The sequence below is a fragment of the Anguilla anguilla genome, chromosome 13 (assembly GCF_013347855.1).
Source record: "Anguilla anguilla isolate fAngAng1 chromosome 13, fAngAng1.pri, whole genome shotgun sequence".
In the NCBI taxonomy this organism is placed as follows: Eukaryota; Metazoa; Chordata; class Actinopteri; order Anguilliformes; family Anguillidae; genus Anguilla; species Anguilla anguilla.
Genome location: NC_049213.1, coordinates 17465875 through 17481658, shown reverse-complemented (window position 1 = coordinate 17481658; position 15784 = coordinate 17465875). Strand labels below are relative to the sequence as shown.

Below are 15784 nucleotides of genomic sequence, written 5' to 3'. Positions count from 1 at the left end.
TTTATCATAATTCTGTGTTCATTTGCCCTTGCACTTTGATTGAGACTTAAGCTTAAGCTCAGCGGAAAATGGTCCGGGTGACACCAATGCAAAAATGCAGGAAAATGCTGGAATGTGAGAAAAATTGGCCACATTATGTGGAAAGGTCCTTCTGAGGAGGCTTCCATAGCACTGAACCACAACCAACATTTGCAGAAAGTCATGAATAATTTGGTATTTTTGTATCATATTAATGAAATCAAGAAAATAAAACAGGCAGCATTTACAGTACCCAACATCTATTTAGCACATGCTCATGTCCAGGGTAACACACAAGGTGAAATACATTAGTGCACCTCATGCGTTTATAAGAGCAATAGAGAGGTACAGGAGACACTCTCAGAGCCAGTCACAGAGAACTTAAAAAGTCTCAAACATCATGTTCAGATAATAAACTGTCCTGTATTATTCTGAATGGCATGAATGTGATTATGATGAAAAGAGCCACTAATCTTCAGTGGTAAAAACAGCAAATATGTCCTTACTAAAAAGAAAATGCTAAATTATTTGTTTGTAGTTAACAAGCGATTCTTCGCAGTCTGCCATGTTTGTGCACATGAGAGGCTTGTGAGGATGGTTTTCTTGTCACATTGGAGTAATGCATCTTCAGCCTGTCTACCACTCAGACCCAGGCTCCCTCAAGAGTCTTGACAGTTCCTGACAGCATGTGACAAAGTGGTCGGTGTTTCCTTATTCTTTTGTGGAAAAAAGTTTTAGCAGCTTATCAGTTGAAATGAATCAAGAGAAACAAAGAACTCTATTTAATCAGGATGAAAGTGATGTGTCCATTTTACATGCCCTCCTAATTTGTTTCACAAAATTGATCAGTGAGTTCAGTATACAAGTGGACAGTTTGTCCTTTCATGGCTCCCTGTGAATTTTCCCTAACTAATGTTGGCCCTATGCTTCCTGAGCTTGTGTTCCTTGTGTGTGTGTGTGTGTCATTCCTGTGAGTGCGTCTGTGTCATCACAAGTTTGTGTTTAACTTGGTGTTTGAGCTTGTGTGTGGCTTGACGTAATATTTTGGACAGAGACATTTTTTTTGATTTGGCTCTGTACTCAACAGTTTTAGATTTGTAAGCCAACTACTCAAATGTGACATTCTCGGCATTTATTTAAGGGCAGTCTTCTAATTTTGGTTTCACCATGTAGAAATTACAGCATTTTTTAAATAAATAGTCCCCTCATTTCAGGGTATCAAATGGACAAATGGCATCACATGTTTCTGATTAATCAGGGGTGTTCAATTGCTTCCTTCGTGCAAGTACTGTATAAGAGAACCTTTAGCTAGTGTCGATTCTAGGCTTTTGATTGCCTTTAGAGTCTCTTATTGACCTTTGTGAACATGAGGACCATAGTTGTGCTAATGAAAGTCAAGGAAGCCATTTTCAGGCTGAGAAATAAGATGCAAACCATTAGTTAGCCAAGAAAAATAAGATGAGCAGGTTACAGTTTGCTAAGAAGTGCCTAGTTCTGCAGAGTTCTAGAAAAAGATCTTGTGGGCAGATGAGACTATGGTTCAGGTATAAAAAGTACTGTAATATCTACATGGTGAAACCAAAGTATATCCAAAGACCCTTAGATAAAAGCTGAGAATGTGCACTTTAATCATGTGTGTATATCTTAGTTTGTTATCTCCACGCAGCACATGTTAAATCCAAAGAGCAGAAGGGTGGAGGTTTCATTTGACCAAGGTTCAGTGGGTTACTGTAACATTATTGCTTCCCAATAACATATCAGGCTTCCACAGGCTACCTGTTGTTATCATTGAGGGACATGACTGAAAGCTCTCCTGTAGTACAATGTAGCATGCAGACCGTTCACTCAGAGTTTATGGGGATTTTACACTTTTCCTTTCCTCCAAAGCTGCCATTAGCAGCATTACTCTGTGGTCACACCAAGGCATGCGACACCCACACTGCCCTGGGCCCTGACAGGCTGGCAGCAGCACTCGTAACACAGAGGCACAGGAAAGGCATGCAGCGGTCATTTCCTTTCCTGCACAGCATGAAAAGCATTTTTAGACAAGAATTTCCATGTCACAAAATATGTTATTAATTTCAAACATTATTACAGTTGTGTTATTTAGAGCTTGGGGGCACGTATGCAGAAGCAACCTGAGGAACCCTGGCCAGCTTCAGCCCACCCCATCTCAGTGGGGTAAAGCCAGCTGTGTCCTACAACTGCTTTCCCAGTCATGGTCGGGTAATGACACAGCCAGGAAAGAAACCGGATATCCTACCAAGCGTCTACATAAGTATTTCCCTCTTAAAAGTAAACATTTGATGCAGTATAACGTTGAGATTAATGCTGGCAGATTTTTATCACGTTCCACAACAGATCGTATTGATGAGGCTTATGAATGAAAGAATGTCAGATAATAAATGTGCTCCATTAACAACTCCAAACTAGGCATGTTCCATTCTGCATTTTGGGCCCATCCATTTTGTTTGCATCAAGATTAGGCATTCTGGCATACATGATGAAAAACACATGGCTCTCAGTCAGAATCTAGTATTAATAAAAGCCACGGTACATGTACATATAGATATGTAAATGTGTGTGTGTGTGCGTGTGTGTGTGTGCATGAAAGTGTGCTGGCAAGATTATTACATTCATTATCACTATATGATCTGAATCACTAAAAAGCATATGAGAAAAGCAACAAGCATTTCCGTTATGTTCATACCATATGACAGACAAGCCTTCTATGCAAGGCTGTGTGCTATGCTGCTAGTTCCCGGTACTCTATCAGGTGATCTGAACTGTGCTATCCTTGGCAATCACAGAAGGTTACTGTTAAAACAGCTTGACAAAGAGAGCATGAGGTCCTCACGAGAACATGAGCAACCTGCATGTATCAATGTCCTCCTTATGTAGGCGATGCCACACAGATTCACCATGCAAGATGCATTCTCTCTGCCAAATAGTCCTTTCAACATCTTCATTCGTTTGACTTTTTTTCCCAAGAACAAGCCATCAGCATGATAATGGTCATTTTTCCACTGAATGCCATCTCATCTCCAGTCTTTTGTGGGTACAGCATTTATATTGTGGAGTAATAAATGGGTGTTTGCGCTCTTGTTCTATCTTTACGAAGTCTCACTCATGTGCTCAAGCACCATGTTTTTTCACCAAAAACAAACTTCCCACTCCTGGGAAGATTCACGACTGTTCCAATTGTTCAAGTAGTTCAGTGAAGTCCCAAATTCTGGAATTTCCTTTGATTGTGGCATAGTGTACTTGTATATACTTTGTGATGACTACTTCACTCTGATGGTGAGGTTCAATATGAGTGAGGTTTAGATTCAACAAAGCAGACTGCAATCAAGTCTGATTGTGTTCAATCAGCTGAATCTAACTATCAATTAAATTTGGTTAATTGGTTGATTGAGTAACTAATGGGGCAATTACTTTCTCACATGGGTGATATGGGTGTTTGATAACTCTTTTCATTAAATGAATTAAATAGAAATAAAAAACATGTTTTATGTTTCACCAGTTTCCCTTTTTCTAATATTACATTCTGTCCAAAGATCTGAAACCATTCAGTGTGACAAATATGCAATAACAGAGGAAATCAGGAAGGAATACCACAGAAGATGTGAAGATTCAGTGACTCTACAAACTGTTTCAAATTCATGAAAATGTATGTTTCTCCAATTAGTTGCACAGGCCGGATAGAACACATTTGTATCATATAATGTTATAATATATATTCCATAACATACAGCAGTATTCCTCATGTGATATGTAATTTTAAAAAACAGTGGGCTATATCTTGTATATATACTATCCATATACCTTATGCCGTTTATCCTGTATGTGACTTCATCACTGGCATGTTCGCTGACATGGACATTATGCATTATCCCAAGGTGGCCTAATATATTTTTCTGTGTATGAGTGCTTGTCAAATAAACAAATAACTTGAACCACTTGTGCTTCTCTTAGTGTTTGGATAAAGGGGGTACCCAAGCTGTGGCCCAAAGGCCAAACTTGGCCTGACAAGGCCTTTAATTTGGCTTGAAAAAAGGGGGGTTATTAAAAAAGAACTCTTCCTATAGTTAGGTGAATGGGGGAAATGATCATTCAAATGGCAAGTATATGTCCTGTTAGGCTGATTCAATGCATATCTTTAAAAATATCAGCACATATGTACTCAACTTCAATTTCATACAATTGTGTGTACAGTGTTTTCTGCAGCTGTTGGCAGTGTAAGGCCATGCTCTAATGGTATTTATTATATAAGCACTGAAGCATAATGTTGAGAGATTACTTGCTTCATCTTTACATCTTGGAATTTTTATATTTTGACCCACAGGTTATTATTGAGTCTCATTTGGCCTAGGAAGCTCAAACCTTGGCCATGGCCCTCCTAGAGGATCTAACTCTGATGAAGTGTTTCTATTTAAAAACATTCATTATAAAATATATAGATAATATTATATATTACCATTTCTTAAAAAGGACAGGCGCTTCATACCTTGAAAATGTTTCTAATGTTTAATGAACACATGCATTTAAGTTCTTTTTTTCAATTTTTACATGTTTTAATACAATACAGGTTTGGCTTGCTACCATTTACCTAACTTAGTCTGAAATTTCTGAAATGTTCTAAACAGTTTTGTGTTAGTGTAGGTAGAAATGGAAAATGTTTGCACTTTTGTTTGTTATTCAATAAATACTCATAAATTCACAGATAGATAGATAGATAGATTATATAACTGCACCAATATGACTATAGATTTATAGATGTATTCCCCATGGCATGCACAACCATTTCTGACATTGTATGGCCTTATTATGGTAAGTCTGTGAATAGACATTAGGGGTCTAATTAAGAACAATTAACAAATCCCTACAATTCAGATTCAATTCAGGCCACAATTATGGTTGACCTAAAATCAGGATACAATGTGTGTCCCCAGAACTGAGTTTACAAACTCCTGATCTAATCTAGTTGAGTACAATATGATAATATAAATGAGATCTCACTGGAGAAATATGTATAATGAATACAGAGGATGTGTGTGACTGTTAAACTTCCTTCAAGCTTCTGCATATTGCCATAAAAAAACAGACCCTTGGGTAATTGAGTTGCCATTCGGTCTATTATCTCAACATGTATTTGATATTTATTAAAAGGGGATGCACCCATTTCATGGCTGTATGTGATGGCTGAGTGTTGAGAATCAAAGGGCGTCACTGCCTCAGGACAGTTCAGGAGGTCAGGGGCCAGACACGGAGCACAGTTTTTACAAACAGGAAAGAAAGTTTCTTCTAATTTATGAAAAAGAGAGAAAAATTCATGAATACAACAGATATGAACTGGAGTACATTTATACTAGCTAATTTAATGCATGAAAAATGTTTACATAATCCAAATACCAGAGAGGAAAACACATTTTAGTTTGGATACTTTCACGTAATGTGAAAAAGATGAAAAAACATTGATGGTTTTCTACAATTTAAAATATAAACACATTGAAAGGAAACAGATCATTTCAGATCTTTACATGCGAAAAAGGTAAATGAATTCATATATGATATTATTTATCTGCCTGTTCATTTGTGAAGCACAAAAGTAATTTTCCCACATGGCAAATAAAACAATTATAGGTGGTAAATAAGACTGAAAATGCGACATTGCCATCTGGTGGACAAAAGTAAACCTTACAATGGATACACGTTTTGGACAACTAGAATCTGACCTCTACGGAATATAGTTGACATAACTACAATTATACAAAAACATAACCACAAAGAGGCAATTCATAATGAGTGTTGTGCAAACAAATTATATTATTCATTGAATGGATTAGACCAGCGGTTTTCAAACTTGAGTCTGGGGGAACCCAGAATGTGTATGCTGATCTTTGTAACAAATCGATCTCTTGATGAATAGAAAATGGTGAAAATAGGTGTTTAGGTTCTTTTCAACATTTTTCCGTAGGTTTATCTTAACGTAAGTTTGAAATGTGCATTTAATTTCAGTGACCAGGTGTCCAGTTTCAACAACCAGGAGGATCATACTCGTTTAACTGTTTAATTTGCCACAGAGTACACTACAGAAATGAAAGCATTAGTTGATAGGAACAATTAAAAGTCCTGGGATGTGAATATGGGATATTCATTCTTTGTGTCATTCATAGCCAGTTCTGGCATAACCTAATGTGGATTAAGTGGACAAACCATTCTTCGGCAGCTATTAAAATTGCTGAATTAAGAACAGTTAAGAGTTTGTCACTATTTGTTTGGTGCAGCAGTTAATTTGAATGAAAACAAGCTTAAGGGTCCCCCAGAACCGAGTTTGAAAACCTCCCGGATTAAGACCTTTAAGACAAAAATAGTCAGGCCAAAATGAGGCATATAGCCAATTACAGGAAATCACAGGAAGGACAATCAGCTTAGATATAAAATGAGTAATAAAAGTGCACGTGAATGCTGGGCCTCTACACAATATTTGGTACTGTATCTGTAATTGCAAATGATTGGTTGGTGTGTGGAAAACCAGCTACGTAGGGCCATTTAAATGAGCAGGATTGTTTTCATTCTTTTTCTCTTTTTTCCTGTAGATTTACGTGTTTTCATTTCTTCTACACTGAAATCACAGACTTTTCACTTACTTAAGCATACACCAACTCGGCTCCAAACCCGTAACAAATCCTTCCAAGAAATAAAAATATTTTTGCCATGTTTCAGAAGTGTTGACGACGACTGACGACATATTTTTAAAAATGAGAGAAATAATAATTATCATAATCATGTGGTGCAACATTTGGAGTAACATGAAATTGGACATTCATGCTTTCCGTCGCTAGGGAAAATACTCGATAATCGATACAAACCTGCTCTCCTCGAATAGATGTGCACACTGCACTGGGGCTTTGGCTTTTCAGTATGTTCGAGCTTTCTGTTTGATTAAGTGACCTTATGACAAACTACTTCCGGGTAGTTGTCGGCGTCGAACATGGCTGCGGTGTAGTTGTCAATGTGACATGCAGACTGTTGTGATTTGTATAATGTTAAACATAAGTTCTTAAAAGGAATGAGATTTTGGATTGTTGTGTCTGTGTTGTCCTTGTATCCTCCTGAGGTACGTTTAGTCTCATATACTTAGAATGAGTTACGTCTTGATGTGGCATGGCTAAGTAGCTGGACTATTAGCTAGCTACATTAGCTGATATTGGTTAGCCCAGGCATTACTTTTCTAACATAAATTAACTTATTTTTCAGGTCGGAAAGGCAGTCATACGACATGGTTCATCTCTGTAAGTTTAAACCCCCAGTTAAATATCGTGCGTATTTGAAACGATTAGACGAATTAACCTTAGCTAACAGTTAAATATTTCTGGCTGACATTGCCCTGTGTATCGACACACCGGTCGTGTAGTTAGTCCGCGATGTTCAGTAGGAAACCATTTAATTTAATTGGTCCTGCCGATTGTGTTTTTTCCTAGCGCATTTGCTTCTGAAGCAGTATCATGGAGGATATGTCGTCATTAGACTGGCACTGGGCGGCTGCACAAACAGGCCGTTCTACCGAATTGTGGCAGCATACAATAAACGCGCCCGCGACAGCAAGTACATCGAGCAACTGGGCTCCTTTGACCCCCTCCCAAACATCCACAACGAAAAACTCGTCAGCTGCAATTACGAGAGAATCAAGTACTGGATCGGTTGTGGTGCTCACCCCACTAAACCCGTGGCCAAACTACTAGGTGAGTCTGAGATGAGTGTAATTCAGGTTCCAGGGTTTTTTTTGTAAGACCAAATAAGCATTCTATATCTCATTAAAATCTCTTATGTAGTTCAAAAGTGTGTTGAATTGACCCAGGCCTACCCTACGTTTTTTTTATTTGTTTATTTATGTTATGCCATAACATTTTAACTGGCACCCCAATAAAAAATTCAAAAATTAATTCATACTGTTTGGTTGAGCAGGCTCTAAAATCAATAACCAAGAAATCTGGTGAGATGAGTTGGTCTGATGGACTGTACTGATTGATAAATAACACACTCAGCAATGAAAACCAGTTAACCCTGCAATCTTGAGAATCATCAGGGTTGCCGACCCCTGGTATAGACCAATAGGTGTACATCTGGCCACTTGTGTAAAATTAAGTTTAAAGGTAAAATATCTGTTTTCAGAAACAATAAATGATTAAGAGTACTGTGGAAAAATATCCTGGCTCAAGCTGTTATTGCTCGCCTACAGGACTTTGCTTGTGTATAATTTTTAAGATGTCTACCAAGCTTAAGTGTTCTTTAGCTACTCCCAAACTGTTGGTGTCTCTCCTAATTTCTGTGTATGAAGCCAGGCCCAGAGCGGGAGTAATGCAGGGTGAGTTAGTGTGTGCCAGTCCTTGTTGCTTTTCCTCAGTCCCTTCCGGGCTTTAGTCACGCTCTTCATGCCCCCAGTCCTTGATTTTGGTCCACCTAATCTCCTCAGTCAAGTTGGGGTAAAGACGTGGGGTCTTGGTCAAGGGCAGGGTTGTCACAGGTAACCTGTTTTCAAAGTTGTATATTGAAAAGGCCATCTTTTAATTGGAATATGATGGTAACACCAAGGAGGGGCTGTATGGGTGGAATTCTGACCAGCATTGGCACCTCAGAGGCCTAACAGGACGAGCAAACAGCCAGCAGTCTGCGTCTTTGGCCGCAAACACGCTAAAGCTTTTGTCGGAGCCCGGCTGGTTTGACTTAGGAAGGTAGCAGACGAGAGCCACCATGCTCTTGAAATACATTTTTATGATGTGTACAAACCAATGCAAAAATGAGCTAAGGAGTGTGCCCCGGCATTGCCCACACTGCAAACAAAGCTACACGACATTAATCTCTTTATTTATGACTCAGTTTTTCAAACAGGGAAGACTGAACAAAGAAAGAGCCATTTTTTGGCTTTGCCTTCTTGAGCAGTTTCCATGGTTGCAGGGCAGTCCTTAAAAGGAGAGTGGCAGACGCTCTTTAGTTCATGGCGTGTTTTAAGTGTCTGTCTCCCATGTCTGTCGCTCAGGGCTGGCGGGATTCTTCCCTCTGCACCCAATGACGATAACGGTGGCAGAGCGGCGGAAGAACGCGGCTGTTCTGACCGAGGGAGGAGGCGATGAGGAGCAGGCTCAGGAGACCAGGGAGGAGGAGGAGGCGTAGCGCTGTGCCACAGGACCCACAAACCCGCAGCCCAGACTGAGCCCGCCGAAGGAGCGGGCCGTCTGTTCCAGGACTTCTCGCACTTTGGCTCCTGTGCTGAGCAGCTACGTGCTGATGTATCGCGTGGTCCCGAGACTCTTTGATACGTCATGTATTTCATATGATAACCTGGCTTGGTTCGATTTTTGTTTTTTGCTCCAATACCACATACTTCATTTGATCTGTTAATGTTTTATTGTATTTAGAGATATTGTTCTTGGGGTTGAATAAAGTATTGTGCTTGAGGAAAAATCTTATTGAAATTTCAGTGTAGTCTAGGAATCGGGTCTGCAGTTTGGACTGAAATTATATTACTTTTTTAAAGGGGTAATCCCTGTGTACAGCACCAAGATATGCAGCCAGAGACCCCTATGACAAAACTTAATTACTCAGTGGAAGCAACTAAAACAATTTCAGTGGCAGGCAATTCAATTAAAGTCTTCATATATAGACCTTGACTTTAACCATGACCACAGAAAAACAATATGCCTGGTAGTGCTGTAAATATTTAAAGTTCTTTAGGCCCTGTACTGTGTGGACTGTTGCAGTGGTTTAGAGAAATGTTTGTGGGTGCCTATTAGTTCATTTTATCTGCAAACTTATACCTTCTGAGTTTAGTTCTTGAATTTTAAAATTAATTCTTCCGGATATCATAGACCGTTTGCTTTTTCCTTCATCAGATCTTGATTTGTTTTTTAGCACTAGTTGTGTAGAACATACGGCTCAAACAAATTTTCAGTATATTACAGCTTATGCCACTAGTGGTGGAGTTTAGATGCAGTGTTGCCTTTTTAGATAAAGAGAGGGCAAATTAATTGTTCTTAAGAGGATGCATTGACACTTTCCCATAGAATCTAGGTTGTTGGCAGTGTACAATAACTGTTGCCACAATAGTGTAATTCATTGAACAGTAAACAAGGTTTATCTTAATAGTGCTCCACCTTTTCTTGACACTCCCCTGATAGGGACCTCGCCAGTTCTGTGAGATTGTGTAATGGAAAAATAATTTTTTCTGTGTAAATGTCACTGTTGGTGTGACCCAATGCACTTCGCTGGAATACTTAGCCATCGCCCTAAAAAGAATCAAATCATAAGCAGCAATTCCAGCTGGTCCCTTTTTATTATATGTGTTTACGACAGCAGTGCCGTTATGCACTTAACTGAGTCAGCACAAAGCACAAGTGGACAGTGAGATTATAGCATCACCAGCCACACACCTGGGGAAGGAGCTGGCCTACATGGCTAGCTGGTTATTAAGTAAGGTAATGGGTAATTGACTTTATATTCAGAAGTAGCATCATAAAAATAAGCATTATGAGTAAATGAGCTAGGTAAATCTTGTTTCATCATTTTTTTTACCTGTAATAAACATTAGAAGCCATGTTAGGAGTTCTGCTGTATAACCTTAAATTAATGGATGGAAATTAATCCGTTTTTTCAGAGAAACACGAATTACTTTTGACAGCTGAACAAATTGTATTTTTATTGAAGTATCTCACATACCTTAAAAAAAAAATTACCATGTATTCTGAACATATGAGTGCATAGTACTTGAGATTAACCAAAGCAATCAAGCATTAACCAGAATATTAAATATCGTCAAAGCCTGAATTGGAAAGAGACTAACAGTCTCCATTTTGTGAAAGCTTTGTTTCCTGGTCAATTTTTAAGAAATTGTTGGAATCTGAATTCATGTTTTTTCAACGACGGGGGTAAGCATAATTTATTCTAGCTCTTGGGTTAATAAGAGATAGGTTTACTTATGAATGGTTTCACGAAAAATGCATTCAAAGAGCTGGGTACATTGTGCAATCAAATTACAGTGCCATTGTACAGGAAACCCCGAATGTAAAAATAGAATGTTAACTGACTTTCCCATTGTTCCCATTGACCTGACCTGGGCTGGGTTGATGCTTTGTTTTCAAGTCCTGGCAATGCTTTGCAAAAGCAGGACTAGAGACACTGTATCACACTCAGCGTGACATTTTGGTTTCTGAAAGAGCGATAGTTACACAGTTTACGCTACACTTTTGAATACTTGTGCTTTTCACAGCAGCGCTGCGTCTCCCTATGTCAACGGAACACACACCTAAAAACACAATACTCCAGCCCTTCTCAAACCAAGCAGACAGCAGAAAGCTCACAAGGTTCAATCAATCAAATGTCATTCAAAGACCCAAGCCCCCCGCCCCCCCCCCCCCCCCCCCCCCCCCCGCTACGTCACTGCTGTTTATGATGAGTCATAAAGGGCAAGCATTAATAAGTGTTAGAAGAAATATTTACCTTTCCAAGTTTTTATGAACATCTATGCCCCCAATAATTTATTATATGAAATAATCTGCTCCAGGTTCTTAAATCAACTTTATTTACCTTTCTTGAAATGAGAGATCCTCTATCCAATATCCTGAGCCTAAAGATATCCAAGTGTATTTAAAATTCTAACCTGTAAATTTGACACCTGGAGCCGGTCTAGTAGCCTTTCTGTGTTCGTTTTTGTGAGCTTATATGTCTGTACATTATGGTGCACAAATACAAAAACACAGTACCTTAAATGTGGTGTGATGAAGGTTTTATATTATTGTAATATCTCTGTCTTTTTCTTTTATGAAATATTCAGATGCATATGGACTTGGGTCAACTATTGCACCCAAGTCCTTTTCTAATTGTGTTCCTGTCATAACATAATCCTGTCTTAAATTACTGTAGGGCTCAAGGAAACTTTTTGTCAAATTGAATTTGCTTGCTGTCTGCCCAATTACTTAAAACCTTAAATACCCTTGAATTACCTTAAGAGCTTCAGAACTGTTTGTTATATTTTGGCCTTTTTAAGCTATGTAAAATACATGTCTACCATAAGCAATATTCCAGCTGTGAATATACCTGTCAGAAACAATATATTTCTGTATGTAAGAAGCTATTAATAAGTTTATTTTATATTTAGGAATAAAGGGGTGGACCAGATAGCACAGCCCAACATCACATAAAAGCTATTGAAATTTAATGTTTAAACACAAACCTTGATATTGATCACTTAATGTCCATGACAAATCCTTTGTATTTATAGCCTTTGAAATATCTTTGGTTTATCTGACTGATCTGACTCATGCATTGGCTATCACGCTGCCTAGTTTTGCTCGGTAAATATTAGGCTAAATGATCAACCAAGTGTTCATACACGATGCAGTGACTACGTGGGAGTGGTGAATAAAATTAACCACATACTGCATGTGTGTGCCCATATGTTATATTAAATGAGTTCCTGCTTCCCTGTTTGCAATCCTTCCCTGATGTTATTGTATAAAAAGTTATCCAGATATATTTTAAGTTCTAATTTTATATGTGCTGTGTGTGTGCATGTGTGTGTATGTGTTATTGAGTAATATGTGTCTGTTATGGAAGTAGTATGTCTGAATACAATTGACAATTATATTCAGGTAAACTAAGTATTAATAAACTTACGTACATGTAGCTGATGCTCTTTTGCAAAGATCATGGATTAAAATGGAGTAGTTTGGAGTAGAGGGGGGAAGTATGAAAGTACAGACCCATGAGAGACAGCAAGTGCAAAAAATGCAGATTCAGTTTACAACTTGTCACCTATCCTACTGCATGAAACTAAATTAAACAAGAAAACTACCCCATTAAACTACATTAAAAGAACAGCAGCACAGAACCACAAGCTCTGAAAACAAAAATAAAACAAGAGAACTGGTCAATGTGTATCCAGCACAAGACTGGTCTTGAACTAGGCTCTCTGCTTCTACTATGAGTCCTGGTAAGCTTTCATGAACAGTTAAGTTCCACAAAACCTTTCTAATGCCAGTACAAAACTGACAAAACTAAACTATGCCTTGGTTTTAATGACAAAAGTCAACCTGAAATATGTTCTTCAATAAACTTTTATTGAGCCTGGAGGAACTGAAGACTTAAGGGCTTCATACAGTAATCTTTAAGACCTGGGCTTGTTGCAGTTGCTGTCTTGAACTGTTGGCCTGTCAAAAAACAGGCAAATATGACTATCCCTCAGTCCAAAGCAAACTAATTTATCCAATTGACTTTGATATTATGCAATGGTTAGATGACACTGCAAGTAGTAAGGATCTTTTGCAAACTTGATGAAAAAATTGCAAATTTAACCATTAATTGACAGAAGTTAATGATTACTGTATGGATAAAATATTTCTAAAGCCTGACATGCACTTTAGACAGAATATGGATATAATTACATTTAAAACCATTGGCAAAGCTATCATGTACCAACATAGCGACTTTTTTGGAAACACATATCTATCTAGCACATATATGGTATATTTACATTTATTTTGCCCTAACCAATATGTGGGCAAAGCAATTCCCTGCCGTGCAGGGTAAACTGGCTCAATTTGCCCCACAGCAATAGTGTGGTTGTTTCATATTGTGGCCTGAGTTTTGCTTGGTGGGAAAATCCCTGTAATGAAAACACACCTAAGTAAGAGGCAATTAATTCCTTGGGAAATGCCTGCTTTTTGTCAGTGCTCCAAAAGACTTACTGTGTTATTTTGTTTACTAAGGGAATTTCAAGATACTGTTTGAATACAAATATTAGATACAAATGGAAACACTTTGTCAGTCCCAGAATAATGAAGTGGCCCTTGGCACTCACTCTTGGCAACAAGTCAGCTTGGACCAAGATCCCACAGGAATGTTTCTAGCACCTTGTTGAATCCATTCTATGAAGAATTCAGGCTTCCACCTGCTGAGTATGTTCTGTAGTGATGCTCTACCAGGCCTGTACACCAGCCATCTTCAGCTCCTGCTTGTTTAGGGGGCTAGTTGCCTTTACGTTTTCTCTTCAGCATTAGAAACAGATGTTTAATTGGATTCAGTTTGGGTGAATGACTTAGCCTGTCAGGAATTTCCCAGTTTTTGGCTTTAAAAAGCTCCTTTCCTGCTTTAGCAGTATGTTTGGGATCACTGTCTTGCTGTAGGATGGGTTTTGGGACATGGTTGAACCTGAGCATATAAAATGCTTCTGTACACTTCAGAATTCATTCTGCAGGATATTTTAGCAAACTGTAACCTGGCTACCATGTTTTTGCGGATAACTAGTGGTTTGCATCTTCCAGTGTAGCCTCTGTAGCTCATAAATTCTTCTGTCCGTAAAGTGTTCTGCAGATAGTATTCACTGACACATCCATGTCTGCTTCCTGAAGAGTGTTTCTGATCTGTTGGACCGGTGCTTGGGGGCTTTTCTTCATTATGGTGAGAAGGCTTCGGTCACCGATTGTGGGGTTCTACCCTGGCCTACCAGGCTCTTTGCAATTACTGAGCTCACCAGTGCTCTCTTTTTTAAAGCTGTTCCAAACAGTTGATTTTGGTAAGCTCAAGGTTTGACAAACGGCAATAGCGACTCCAAAGGCAATCAAAAGCCTAGAATTAAGACTTTATACTGAAAGCTCCCTTATACCTGTGCTTGAACACACCTGACTCATCACAAACACCTGTGAAGTCATTTGTTCCTAACAATATGGTGCCCTGAAATGGGGAGAATATGTATAAAAAGTTGTACATGGTGGAACCAAAATGTATAAAAATACCCTTTAATAACAACCTGTATTTTAACCACATACAAATTGTTTGATTACAAATCTGAAATTGTAGAATACAGAGCCAAATCAGGAAAAAATACTTTTCACCTATTGCCTTGTAGCATACTAATTATCATGAGTATGAAGTCAACAGAAAGGAAAGACAGGACACTGCTCTTGCATGAGTTTTCTTTATTAAATTGATGGGTATTCCTTACAATGGAAAATATCATTTATGAGAATTCCACTTCTGAGAATAGTAGGTTGTAGAAAAAACTTGCTGCTCTCCTGTCCTATCGAGTCCCATGCTTGGAGGTTTCTCATGGAAATACTGAATAAAAATCTATTCCATTTGGAAACTTTCCTATACAAGCAAGGTCAAGCATTTGTTTTTTGTTTTTTCTTGTTTTTTGTTTTTTTTGTCAGTCATCAGTTGATGTCGTAGTCAGCGCTAACATTTTTTTTCCAAGGTCAGTCAGGTGTGGTGTAATCCAAAGAGCAGCTCACAGGGCAGCACAATAAGGCGTGATGCCTGAGTTAAGGTGTGTGCTGCTTTGGCTCCTTTCACAAGCGTCTGTCTAGTGTTTATATTTCAGATGACACTTAAGACCGGAGCTGACTTTAAAAATCAGACTTCAAAGTGTTACTTGCTATGACCTTAAAGAGATTGTTGGAGTGCACAAGGAATATAAAGGTACAGTATTAGAAGAAAATGAGAAGCAATAAAAGGATATAGGGCAGAAAGGAATACTTGATGTGCAACATATTTAACTTGAAAAGCACTACCAGCACAGCTCAGCAACTTTCTATTTATTTATGCATTTACTTTTTACTCTTTTATGAAGCTCAATTTATTTTTGATGGGATTCATTCTTAGTTTACACTGATCATGGAATCAACGGGAAAAGACCAAGCATAGATCTAAACTGTCCAGACGGAGACTGACTACGCTGGGGAGAACATGAGGACTCAAGACAAACACTCAC

At 38.5% G+C, this 15784-nt stretch overlaps 1 protein-coding gene across 1 annotated transcript; it reads left to right on the top strand.

The window, feature by feature from the left end:
• The first annotated feature begins 6975 nt into the window (after nucleotides 1-6975).
• Nucleotides 6976-12545, top strand: mrps16 (mitochondrial ribosomal protein S16). Its single transcript, XM_035389289.1, has 4 exons — nucleotides 6976-7138; nucleotides 7279-7313; nucleotides 7503-7763; nucleotides 9059-12545. Exons 2-4 carry the CDS (start codon nucleotides 7301-7303, stop codon nucleotides 9190-9192), a joined length of 408 nt encoding a protein of 135 aa, XP_035245180.1. The 5' UTR covers nucleotides 6976-7138; nucleotides 7279-7300; the 3' UTR covers nucleotides 9193-12545.
• Nucleotides 12546-15784: the final 3239 nt, after the last annotated feature.

Bases quoted from the DNA above. Each gene is read 5' to 3' on its own strand.
- mrps16 (XM_035389289.1), top strand. The intron at 7,764-9,058 runs GTGAGTCTGAGA...TCTGTCGCTCAG, and splicing joins ACCCGTGGCCAAACTACTAG to GGCTGGCGGGATTCTTCCCT.